Here is a 13235-nt window from a genome sequence, read left to right on the forward strand (position 1 = left end):
CGGTAAACTTCAGCTTATGCTTAATTCGATATAGCAAATATGTAGTCTATTCATGCATGGTATATATTAATTGCTACTCTCTGGTCATTTTTAAGTTTGATATCGTTGTTTTAAAAAATCAACTTCTTTATAGAAGTTTTTACACGAAACACATCATTTAACTGTTTAAAATATGTGTTAGTAATATATATGGAGTAGCCAAGCCATTTTAGGCTAAAAAGAACCAGCCCTTATGACCATTTTGGTGAAGCAAACAAAATACTTAACACAATATATATAGTACCATGATTTTTGGTAGACCAAACGAAATACAAATACTAGGATTAATGAGAAAAGGACTCATAAACGAGTTCATTTAGTAACGGAAACAGTAGAAGAGCAAAGATAATGAAAGAAGTACATGAACTAGCTGCAACCGTTGGATAAAGATGAATGGACCGGATTTGAGCTATGCCACCCTCTGCATTAGCTCCAGTAATACAGGAGATCCGGTTCCTATTAAGTTACCCTCGTGGGTGTTTGCCATGTTAAAAGAAAAAACTCTGTCTGACAACATTTCTTTAAATAACCTCCCACGTAGTGTTAGTATGTAAATACGTGAAAGAAATTTTTTTATAAATATTAAAGAGAGAAAACAATAAACATAGGAAAATATAGGAAATTGCGTTTCAGCTTGGCTATGTTATTCAAGGTAGGTTATTCTCAATTTTTTTCGGCTTTCCTGTGCACACTTTCAAATTGTTAACGTTAAATTTTTTTTGCCAAATGAAAACTATTTAGAAGTTCATCGTTTTATATTTTAAAGTAGATATTTTCAAGTTCAATACTCCCTCCAGCCCAGTAATTCCTATTTATTTTAATATAAATTTTAATAAAAATCATAATCAAACATATATATTAAAGAATGAAGTGCACCAGCGGTCTCTAAACTTGTGTGCATGTGTCATGTAGATCCCTGAACTCTCAAAATGTATTTTTAGGTCCCCGAACTTGTCAGGGGTGTCATATAGGTTCAAACGGGCTCCGACTCACTCCATCCGTGGATGTGGCATGCCACGGTGACGCCTACGTGTTGGTGGGGCTATGTCGGTCCCACATGTCAGTATCTCTCCTCCTTATTCTTTTCTCTCCCTTCTTGTAGGCGCCACCGTGGCATGCCACGTCAGCGGCTGAAGAGGATCGAAGCTCGTTTGGACCTATATGATACCTCCGGACAAGTTCAGGAACTCAAAAATGCATTTTGAGAGTTCATGAACCTAGATGACATATACACATAAATTTAGAGACCGCTGGTGCAGTTCACTCTATATTAAATAAATATTGTATATATTTTCATAAAAACCATAGTCAAACCCTGTTCTGGTCCAAAACTAACCGAACTATCAAGCTGGACGTAGTATAATCGTTAATCCCATCCTTTTTATATAGAGAAAATTGAAATTCTCTCGGCAGCAGCATCCACGTCAGAGTCCAGCTGTCCGTCGCCGGGCTGCCGCCACGCACGCCGCTCGAATCCTCCCCGTCCATTTGCCCGTCTCGACCTCCTCCTCCTCCCTCCCTCCCCAAATCACACGCCTTCGCCTCTCCTCTCCTCTCCCCTCCCGCTCCACCCTCTCTCTCTCGTCTCGTCTCGTCTCGGGGGAGTCGCGCGCTGATCCCGAGATCCACCGACCACCACGCCCACCGCGGGGGGGTCCGCGTTCACATGAGGCGCGCCCCGTCGCCCCCGCGCCGGCCGCGCTGATTGATCAGGGGGGTGGTGGTGCGGCGGACCGCCACCAGATCCCGGCGGCGATGGAGGCGGCGGCGGAGGAGCGGTGGGCGTCGCTCTGCAACTGCGTGGTGAACTTCCTGCTGGAGGAGAGGTACCACCTCACGGCGCTCGAGCTGCTGCAGGAGCTGCAGGAGGACGGCCGCCACGCGCACGCGCTCCGCCTCCGCTCCTTCTTCTCCGACCCTGCGGCCTTCCCGCCCGACCTCGTCGCCCGCGCGTCCTCCGCGCCGCCCGGTGAGCTCTACGTTCCGCGCATTTGCGCGCCCCTCCCCTCCTCTTCTTCTCCCCCGACTCGGCTCGGCTGCCTCGATCTCGTCGCGCTCCCTGCTGCCTGCGTTGGCGTTATGTCCATATCCCTGCATTACGTCCGAATTGACGATGTCGAATTGGTCATGTTGCTATGTGCCTACGAGCATTTGGTTGGTTAGTACGGAGTACTTAGTATCTCAAGGCGCATTATTAAATTTTAATAGTACAAATAATTTCCAGTTGTACCTAGAGCACTGGTCTAAAGAAAACATGTTAACAGCTTAGATGTTTGGCTTGGTCCTTGGTATAACAAGCCAATCTACTATTCTTTTTTTTTTTCTTGTGCAAGCTTATCCGTGCACACCAGATGTGGTGTTTGCGTGCAATCTTATGTTCTAGCATTTGTTATTGAATCTGTGAGGCGATCATGTCTATGTTGTCGACAGGTGCTGACCCACAGAGCTTGCTAGAAGAGAAAATAGCGGCAGAAGAAAAGTTGGCCCTCACTGATTATGATCTCCGACTAGCCAAAGAAGATCTTTCCAGGTTGAAGCTTGAGTTACAAAAGCAGAAAGAATTGTCTCCCGATGGCTCAAATGCTACTGGTATGTAAATATGAAATGACTATATAGTCTGATATTGCTTTACATGTGGTAGTGCGGAGCCAAAACAACTGTTTTCTGTTTTTACATTTCTTTGATTGGATTGGTATCAATAGCTAAAGCGTCTGGTACTCAAGTAATTGCCAAAAACGAAAGTTAGCTTAGTATTCTGTTGCTTATAAATTGAACTTTGAAAGTTCCAACTAATGTGAGGATGACATATGCGGTCTAGAAGCTAGAATACATGACTGTGACATATGAGAGGGGTGTTTTCCATCTCAGTGATCTTTGGGAACTGGGATGGACCGATGATATTGAACAAAATTGCCCTTGCCATCACGGTGTTTGCTTGTCGGATGGAGGCTATAGGGTTTAAAGGAAATAAGAAGTACCATTTACAAAAAAAGGAAAAGGGAAATAAACAAAATACATGTCTGTTTGAAGGTTATAAGTGTTAAAGTGGCTTATGCTGGAGGTATCTCTAGGAACTTTTGAAGTCAACAATTCAATAAAGTTGGGCAGAACTTATTCTTCAGCGGCTTTGATCAGTTGTTCACAAACATGCTTGAGATATTCTAGTAATTTAAGCAGAATACTTCCCTCTTCAAGGGCCACTAGCTTGCAGTGAGTGCTCTGCTGCAGATTTATCAGTAACATATAATTATCTAGCTTTTACTAGCTAATTCAAATTGAGTTATCACTCATCATGTTCATTTAGTAACTGACATGCCATGACATACATATATAAGAGGGGGGAGGTCCTACTGATCACTTTTAACTAGTTTTTGACACAACAAATTATTCTCTTTAGCATTGCTTGCACTGTGTCTTAATTATGAGTTAATGATCAAAATCAGGGCACACATACCAGCTGGAGAGTAACCATGTAAGTTATGCTAGTCACTATGTACTGCTAAATGTAAATCTACTGGCGCTGGAGCAGAAATTCTTGTATGATTTTTGACCTATAGATATGCATGTATTCATTCATGTTACTTTGTTGATTATGTGAACTCCACATTCCGCAATAAGCTGAAAATTTTTCCATGGGAACAAATTCTTCGTAGACCTATCTTGTGCTGCTAAGATCTTTTTCTAGACAATGATATCCAAAGCCATAATGTGCTTGACATGATTCATCCATTTTTCATGCAGGGCCTCTTTCAGATGCTTCGACAAATGAGGGATCTAGCCAACATGACAAAAGAGATGCCAAAATTTCAACATTAGGCCCTCTTAAGGACAATGAACGGAAAGATCTGAACTGTGCTGTCAAAGAATATTTGCTTTTAGCTGGGTATCGACTTGCAGCCATGACTTTCATTGAGGAGGTCTGTGTCATATGTTCTCTTAGAGTTTATCATTCTGTTGTAACTTCCTCGTATTGTTAATTTATTAGGATTTGTTAATTTCTTTATCCTTCTTGGACACTATCTTTTGTAATCTTATAGTTATATAAGTGCCTTTAATCTGTTTGTCATGTAAATGTTATAGTTCTGGAACTTCACTTCAATGTCATGGCTATTTCTCACAAACATAAATTCATGCAAATTTTTGTTCCTGGTTGATAGGCTGTGATCTCTAGTAGCATCACAAAAATTACATGGGAGTGTAGGTAGAGAAAATTATCTATTAAGAAAAACAGATATGGATGATCCCATGTAAATTTTGTTTCTAAATTTGTAAATGAAGTTTGAATATTACCACATGTAATTGCTACAGATCTGTTCACACATACCTACCCCTTGAAAATTTGGTAGGCATAATAAGTACTTTGTCCGTCCCATTATGTGTATTTCTGGCGCTTGAAAGGCAAAAAAGAGCTAAGTGCTCCTCATTAAATAAGGAGGTGGTTGGGAGTGGAAGGTGACTGGGGAAATTTGCACAAGAAGTGATTGATGCGATAACTAGTATTCTAGAAATGCACTCTTTGTGGGGCAAATTTGAATATTGCAAATGCACTTATTGTCGGGCGTAGGTAGTAGAAGCTTCAGTCCATTGAATGAACAATAGGTGGGTCCTGTAAGTGCTTCAAAGTTCTAACAGTAAACAATGCTGACAATCAATTATGAATCACAAAACAGTTGAATGTATACCTTCTTAAAGCTTGCTAGATCATTCTGATTGCAGGTTCCTGATCAGGACCTTGATGTTTGGATTAACAGTTCAGCTTGTGTCCCTGATGCCCTACGTCGTTACTACTACCAATACCTTTCATCTACCACAGAGGCTGCAGAGGTGATTATTGCCATGAAGTTCCTATAAAAGTTGCTAATTGTTTGCTGACTACAGCTTGATGCACTACAGTTTTACATGTGACAATATTAGATGCTCCCTGCATATTTTCTTTAGTTCCATTAATTTATAACATGAGCCTTATATTTAGTATTTTAGCCCAAATCATATTTGAAAGGTTCTTTTCTTAACCGATATAGTTCTAAAGGGCTGGAGATCTAGGATAGCTAGATCATATGCTACACACAATCCTTTGACAGAATCCAAGTAGCTTGCTAATAGAAAGGGCCTACATCAGTATGCATGTAGTTAACACATTTATCTTATTCACGAAGAATATACAATGCAGTTATAGTTATACAATGAAATAAAAACCGCTGTGTAAGCCACAATTCAATGCTCATTTCATAAAGCACAGTGCATGAAATATTTTAAAATTGATTGTTGAGAATCAATATGTAGCTAGAATTTTGCATTTGATGCATTTGGTCTTTTAACATTTTTCTATGCAGAATGTCACAATATTTGAGGAGTCCTAGGTGCTAACCCAGTAACAATCCTAAACTTGGATGTTCTAGTGCATTGTAGATTCTTATCCAAAACTTGTATCATGGTCCAACATGAGTAGGATCATTTGGCCATTCTTCATAACTGGAAAAACAGGCACCATGGAAGTACATGATACTCAATCAAAGAAAGATAATGGAAAGTTGACTGAAATGAGCATTAAAGACTGTTTTTTCCTTGCAAGCTCATAATCCATAACTTCGAAATATTCTTAAGTCATTATTTTTATTACACATTACAGGAAAAGATTTCTATTCTCCGTGAAAATGAGACACTGCTGAAGGACAATGAAAGGCTTAGTGCTGAAAAGGACTCTTTGCTGAAGAACAGGGAAGTGGCTAATAGTCAGACCGCTGCTTTAAGAAAGTCTTTGGAAGCTGCACACAAGGACATCAAAGAGAAGGAGAAAACGGTAACGATATCTTAGAAATAACCCAGTCATATTGTACTTAATTGTCTGAAAATTGCTATACTGACATTTTAAGAAAGGTTCAAGACTTGAAGCAATCATTGGAAATCCAGAGGAAGGAGCTGAATGATTGTAGAGCTGAAATTACGTCCCTTAAGATGCATATTGAAGGGACTCGATCAAGTAAACAATTATCTGCTGGAGATACCGATGGTTTTAGTTCCGCCAATTCTATGGGAGAAGCAGTAGTGCTGAGTAGTGCACATGACAATCTAAAAGGATCCGAATCCATAACAAGCAAGTTAACATCGGAGGTGAGTCTAGGTGAGGGCACAAAGAAAGATCATGAAAGTATGGGAAGTGGCGTTGAATGTTCCCCAGGTCCAGAAGCAGCAGTTCCCTGCTCAACTGCCGAGGATAGTGGCAATGGCACTTCAGGTGAAGATAAATCTGGCAGAAACATTTGCTTTGAAGATTTGTCTGTAAATGGCAATCTGCATGGAGCTGGGAATATCAAGGGGGATTCAGATAGCATATCTGCTTATCTACCTGAAGATAAAGTTCATAGCGAGAAAGTAGAGAGTCCATGTAAACAAAAATCATCAGATAAGATGGTCTGTGACTTGATATATCTTCTTTCTGAATGAAGTCTTCACGTTTACTTGCAAATGCATTGATAAAGCTATTCTTATCCAACCATGCAGGCTTTGGAGACTATCAAAATAGTTTCGGATGCTCTCCCAAAGATTGTTCCTTATGTGCTTATAAACCATCGTGAGGTTTACCTATGACCCTTGTAGTTTGTTTCAATCTTCATATGAGTATAACTTATGTTACTTGTTGCTGCATGGTTGTAGGAGCTTCTTCCGTTGATCATATGTGCTATAGAGAAACATCCAGATAGTGATGTACGTGATTCCTTAACTCATACATTGTTCAATCTGATCAAACGTCCTGATGGACAACAGAGACGCATCATAATGGATGTAAGTTCCTACAATTCCACCAATAATTGGTTGCAACAATAATTGGTGCATGGCACATGTACTTCTCATGGTGCCACTTGCAAACTTATACTAGATAAAGCTGTGGTTATTCATATAGCTGTTTTCCTCTTAACGCAGGCTTGTGTGGAGCTTGCTAAGAGTGTAGGTGAGATGAGGACAGAAACCGAGTTACTTCCACAATGTTGGGAACAGGTATTTGGCAACTTGTGGGAGATATTTTAACCTTTTTAGGCATGCAATCTTACATTTTACTAAATCGGTTGATGTTTAGATAAATCACCAATATGAGGAGCGTAGGTTGCTTGTTGCTCAGTCTTGTGGGGAAATAGCAGTATATGTTCGTCCTGAGATACGTGATTCCCTTATATTATCCATTGTGCAACAACTTGTTGAAGATTCTGCAACGGTTGTAAGGGAAGCTGCAACACATAACCTTGCATTGCTGCTTCCTCTGTTTCCAAACCTGGATAAATATTATAAGGTAAGCCTTGCAAATGCTTAGAGCTTCGTTTTTTAAAGGAGAATATTTGTTTGATGGAGAGCTTGCTGTGCTACAAATCAATGAAATGCAATAGTACTTATTTTGGAAGTCCTCTTAGTTTCCTGTTTGTTTGGTAGGTTGAGGAGCTAATGTTCCAGTTGGTCTGTGACCCTTCGGGGGCAGTCGTGAATGTTGCTCTCAAGGAACTTGTTCCTGCCATAGTAAGATGGGGAGATAAACTGGATCAGATATTGAGAGTCTTACTAACACATATCCTAGCATCTGCTCAGGTATACATGATTGTAAATTTTGGGAACCTTATAGTTTCTACTAAGTACCAAATGTGTTCTAATACGAGTGTTATGCTTCAGCGCTGTCCGCCCATTTCAGGGGTTGAAGGTACAATAGACTCTCATCTCCGTGTTCTGCGAGAGCAAGAGCGTTGGAACATTGATGTCCTCCTCCGCATGTTGACCGAGTTGCTACCATTTATTCACCAGAAAGCTATAGATACTTGCCCGATTGCTGATGATCCTTCTACAGGCTCTACACCAGAGAGCTACTTCTCAGAATCCTGCCTAAAACTGTATGCAACGTAAGTAGTCTTCCTATGTGATATTGTGTGAAAACTAAGTAGTTACTACTCCTTCTTGTCATAAATGTATGACATTTTGAAATAGAATGATCTCCAGAGTGTATATTTGACCGTCATTTTCAGTAGTAAACCACGAAATACACGAGGAAACTTGTAAATAACCTGATTTCTTCAAAGTAAATATGTTGGTATCGTTTTCATATCGCTAATATATATTGTTTTAGTTATATGAATGTTCAAAATTAGGAATTTATTGCACGATTAAGTTTTATCTAACCATCAGAGTTTATTTATCTTTTTCGATTAATTGTGCTCTGGTACTCTTGACAGAGGTGAAACAGAGTGGTCAGCATTTGAGTGGATGCACACGGAGTGTCTACCGGATTTGATCAAGCTTGCTTGCCTGTTGCCTGCTAAAGAGGATAATTTAAGAACAGTGATCAGAAAGGTAAATTTTACAGAACATGTCAACACTGAAGCACATCCTTCCTTAATGGTATTATGTAAAATTCTGACCAATCATTTCCTGATACTTTTTAGTATCTATTGGATGTATCGGGACGCTATGGCATAGATTATCTGGAACACATTATGCTACCTGTATTTCTTGTAGCGGCTGGTGATATTGACAGCAGTGATTTCACCTATTTTCCTCTGGCAACCCAGTCTAGAGTTCGTGGTAAGGAATATTTATTAATAAGGCAAGGCTTTTTAGTTTAGTTTTTGCTTTGTTCAACATTTGTAATTGTTGTGGTTCAATCTTACAGGTCTGCGCCCAAAAACTTCTGTTGCCGAAAAGCTTGGAATTGTATGTGTCCTTCCGTTGTTGTTATCTGGTGTTTTGGGTTCTCCTTCAAGACGTCAACAATTAGAGGAATATTTGAGAAAATTACTTATCCAGAACACCAAGGATGGTTCATTTTCTATGCATCACACTGCTGAGATCATTGACGCAGTTCGGTTTCTTTGGTTCGTGCTTTAACTAACCGAATGCATAATGTAGCAAATGTCATGATGTTGTTGATATGATCTATTTTCAAGTATCTCACTTATTATCATTATGTAGCATATTTGAGGAGCACCATGTTGCTGTCTTTAATATTGTGTGGGAGATGGTTGTGAGCTCTGATGCGAACCTAAAAACCAATGCTGCAGCTCTACTGAAAGCACTTGTAAGTGTATCATTACATGAATTGATTGGTAATTTCTTGAAGGGTTTGTCATCTTGCTATCTTGGTTCCATATGTTCCTTATGGTATCCTTGATTGTTTTTTAACACACAGGTACCCTACATTAGCGTGAAAGTAGCATCGACTCATGTTTTGCCAGCACTTATAACTCTTGGTTCTGATCAAAATTTGACTGTAAAATATGCTAGTATAGAAGCATTTGGAGCTGTTGCTCAGCATTTCAAAAATGACATGGTATGTATACATACTTGTTTATTTTCTTTCATACTTTACATACTTTGTGCATTGCCTTACTTAAAGACTTGCTGCCAGATTGTTGACAAGATACGAATTCAAATGGATGCTTTTCTTGAAGATGGATCACATGAAGCTACCGTTTCTGTCATTCGTGCACTTGCAGTGGCGGTGCCACACACAACAGATAGACTACGGGAATATATCCTACCAACCACATTTAATTTCTCAAGTCTTCACTGAATTTTCATGATTCATTAGCTTGCTTTTGTGCTCATAGATCTCTATTTTCTGTTTTCTTTGACGTTACATACATCTTTTAACTAAGATATTTAAGCTGACGAGTGCCCCTCCTGCTGGAGATGATATTGAACGGCGCCGTGAAAGAGCAAATGTATTCTGTGAAGCACTTCGTGCTGTGGATGCTACAGGTTAGCCTTATCCAAAACTAGCTAATCCTTCCTTTAACTTATACCCACAACTCTGCAAGTTTGGTCAAGTCTGTATCTACATGTATTTTCAAGTATATTATGTTTATATTTCAAAATGTGTTTGAAAATTATATAGCAATCACACGCTATATCATTTAATTAGTATGTTCACTTGTATATCCAACTTTGATTCCATCAGCTAGTCCTTGTCATATTCTGTCTAAAACTACCAATGTTTGACTATGGATTTTTATAATACATATTATCACAGAATAAAACTGTGTAACAGAAGTATTTTTATCATATAGTCAATCCATATAATTTGGCATGTCTATTGATGGTGAAGTTTCGAAACATTGACTATATCCTTCAGTACCTAATATAGAGATGAAGTACCATCTTGTACATGGTAAATTGTTGCAAGACAACATAAGATTTGGAACAGTACATAATGTTTTCATTTGGAATACCATTCTAAATAATTTCAGTTTTTAACATTACAACGCAGAATCAATTCATAAAAATATAAGTAAATGCAGCTGTGCTGTTGCTTGAGGGTGAAGTGATTGTGCCCTTTCTATGTTGTGCTTAAAACTTGATAAGCATATATTGTACCCTTGGTTTACTTCTATAAGACATTTTCAGTTTGACACACTTCAAAATTAAATTTTGACCATTTATTTTTCATAATATATATTTATAACTGAAATATGATCCTTTTGGAGTATTTTTCATACTGAAAGTACTTGTGATCTGACTAGTTGGTCAAAATTTAAAAGATTTGATCTTTGAAATCAAAATATGCCTTATATAAGTGAACAAAATGAATGGAAGGATTAATTAATTATAGTTCTTTTTTTGAACGAAAATTAATTTTCATTAAGAGAACAGAACATGTTTACCAGTTTTCACAGAATCAACAACTTGTCTGGATTTTGATCCACACCAGTTTATTAGCCATTATTTACGGTTTAACGAGGGACTTTAATTGATGGTATTTAGTACAACTCAGAATTCCGCTTTGGCTTGGCCATATAGTTTAATCCACCATGTCTTACATGTGTTCTCTCTTTTTGTTGCAGATCTTCCTGCTACAAGTGTACGTGATCTACTTTTGCCCTCAATACAGAACCTGTTAAAGGATCTGGATGCTCTAGACCCTGCACACAAGGAAGCACTAGAAGTGATAGCCCGCGAAAGGTCAGGAGGCACGCTTGAGAGCCTTGGCAAGGTGATGGGGGCACATCTCGGGATTGCATCATCGATGAGCAGCTTCTTCGGCGAGAGCAGCCTCCTTGGGAAGAAAGAGAGCGGGGAACAACAACACGATACTGCTGCCACAGCCCCCTCTCAGCCCGGCCCACAAACTCCGCAAGAGAACACAAGGTTTGGTCGTATGATGCTGGGTGGCTTTGGAGACATGTTACGAGGCAAAGCAAAAGGCAGTGATGAGCCCAGTTGAAATTTGACAAATTCATGCTCAGTTGCTAATTCTTCTCTCTTTTTTTTCCTCTCCAGATCGATTTTCTCTGATAGTATATGCTATTTGACAACCATCAAGGTATTCTTTTTGTTCATTGTTGTAGTGGTAAGGTTACTCTCGGGGTCACGGTAGACTTGAGATCACTACATTTTCCCTTGCTGAGAGTAAAGCAGCCATGTTTTTGTTGTAATCCTAGATCAAACTTCTGTATAGAGTACAGGTAAATCATGTTGTATATTCTGATCGAATTACAGATTTAGCAATGCAAATTTATACTCTTTTATGTTTCGTGACTCCCGAGTTAGCGACTTAGCGGTCGAATTCTTTGAGATAGTGCTCTCAATCTCTCAGGAGACTCGTCGAAATGATTGATTTATCTGTGCCAGATGGCTTCGTTGTTTTTAGTACGAATACTAGCAAAACTCAAATTCAATAGAACGCACTTCTGCGTTCTTTTCCACAACTTTATTGTGGGCATGCTTTATTAGCTGCTAAACGGGTAAACGGTTGTAAGATTCTTCCAAGAACTTTTCAGACAAATTTCTTAAGATATTTATTAGTTTAGTTTGAACTTTTGAATATTTAATGAATATATTTGTGCCCTTAAATATCGACATAAAATCAGAGAGTGAATACCACTTTGGATCATATTTGTTAATAAAATTTTATTTGGAACAATTTCGTTCTTACCACTGTTTTGATCTCTAATATTAATTTTACCCCTATTTTTTAGGTTTTTATTTTTACCCCTATTTTTTTTAACTCAATGAATAGTTTGCCCCTCTTTTGGATGGAGGGTACTAATGGAATGGTGTTAAGTCAGCCAACCGTTAAGTCCGCCATTAAAGTACCATTTTACTCTTTGTTTGAAATTTTATTTTCATCCCTATACTTTTTATCATTTACGGTTTTGCCCTCGGTTGTAAATCCCAATAGTATATGTGCATCAACAAAAGCACTATTAAGAATATATATGGATAAAAATAAAATTCCGACAAAGGCTAAAATGATACTTTAATGACTAACTTAACACCTTTAATGACTAACTTAACACCGTTAGTGTACTCTATCCAAAAGAGGGACATCCTGTGGATTGAGCTCAAGAAATGAGAGGTAAAAATGAAAACCCTAAAAAAGGGTAAAATCAGATCGAAACAGGGGTAAGAACGAAATTGCCCCTTTCACTTTTGGCCACCTTTGATTGATATAGTTAATTTTGCATTTGTTATAATTTAGAGTACCAAAGCACTTTTTTTAGCAGGTGAACTTTACCATACTGATAAGCTTCCTCACCATATATGTAGCTATAGTTATACTGAAGGCATGCTTACTTGGTTAGACATGGTAAAGAAGAGAGCCGCGTGGTCCAAGCATAACTAATGTAAAGTTCCCTAATCCAAATGAAAATGCTAGTCAAATAGTGGCCCAAAGCAAAAAATAAAAAATAAAAATAAATTGACAATAAAAGATGGCTCAAAATATAATTCACTCAAATCAAAATTTCCTAGGAAAAACTCTACATAACCCTATAAAGTATGAAATCAGGTATTTTATCTCTCGAAGTACACAGACTAGCTCAAATAAACCCCAACAGTGATTTGTATGCAATTTTGTCATGCAGATGATGACATGGCAGCAATGTACGGCACAAAGATTAGCCACTAAACTTAAGGTGACCCGCCATTTCTTTTCACCAATGGAAAGAAAAAGCTTAGAATTTACATATTACCACTACTGTACATCATTCTCAGATTGTTTCACTTACAAAAAAAATTAGCTACCTGATTTTATCACCATGCTGTTTTTGTTGGAAATATGGTCATATTTTAGTATATTTTAATCTAAAATAATAAGACAATAGACATGACAAACATAGGAAATAATCTAATAATTATGAATAGAACATTTGACAACATGCTTAATATATGATAAGCACAAGAATCCATTTGATCATGATATAGCAATGAAACCATTGCTA

At 38.4% G+C, this 13235-nt stretch overlaps 1 protein-coding gene across 1 annotated transcript; it reads left to right on the forward strand.

The window, feature by feature from the left end:
• Positions 1-1619: 1619 nt before the first annotated feature.
• Positions 1620-11545, forward strand: LOC102702903 (RAB11-binding protein RELCH). The gene is made up of 20 exons (XM_006645876.3): positions 1620-2008; positions 2470-2628; positions 3781-3956; positions 4756-4863; positions 5669-5839; positions 5917-6450; positions 6541-6615; positions 6694-6822; positions 6961-7035; positions 7115-7324; positions 7462-7614; positions 7696-7919; positions 8250-8367; positions 8460-8598; positions 8687-8888; positions 8986-9091; positions 9203-9343; positions 9422-9545; positions 9658-9774; positions 10857-11545. Exons 1-20 carry the CDS (start codon positions 1795-1797, stop codon positions 11234-11236), a joined length of 3555 nt encoding a protein of 1184 aa, XP_006645939.1. The 5' UTR covers positions 1620-1794; the 3' UTR covers positions 11237-11545.
• Positions 11546-13235: the final 1690 nt, after the last annotated feature.

The sequence above is a fragment of the Oryza brachyantha genome, chromosome 1 (assembly GCF_000231095.2).
Source record: "Oryza brachyantha chromosome 1, ObraRS2, whole genome shotgun sequence".
Lineage (NCBI taxonomy): Eukaryota > Viridiplantae > Streptophyta > Magnoliopsida > Poales > Poaceae > Oryza > Oryza brachyantha.

Bases quoted from the DNA above. Each gene is read 5' to 3' on its own strand.
- LOC102702903 (XM_006645876.3), top strand. From the start codon at position 1,795: ATGGAGGCGGCGGCGGAGGAGCGGTGGGCGTCGCTCTGCAACTGCGTG. The intron at 3,957-4,755 runs GTCTGTGTCATA...TTCTGATTGCAG, and splicing joins CCATGACTTTCATTGAGGAG to GTTCCTGATCAGGACCTTGA. The intron at 6,823-6,960 runs GTAAGTTCCTAC...CTCTTAACGCAG, and splicing joins AGAGACGCATCATAATGGAT to GCTTGTGTGGAGCTTGCTAA.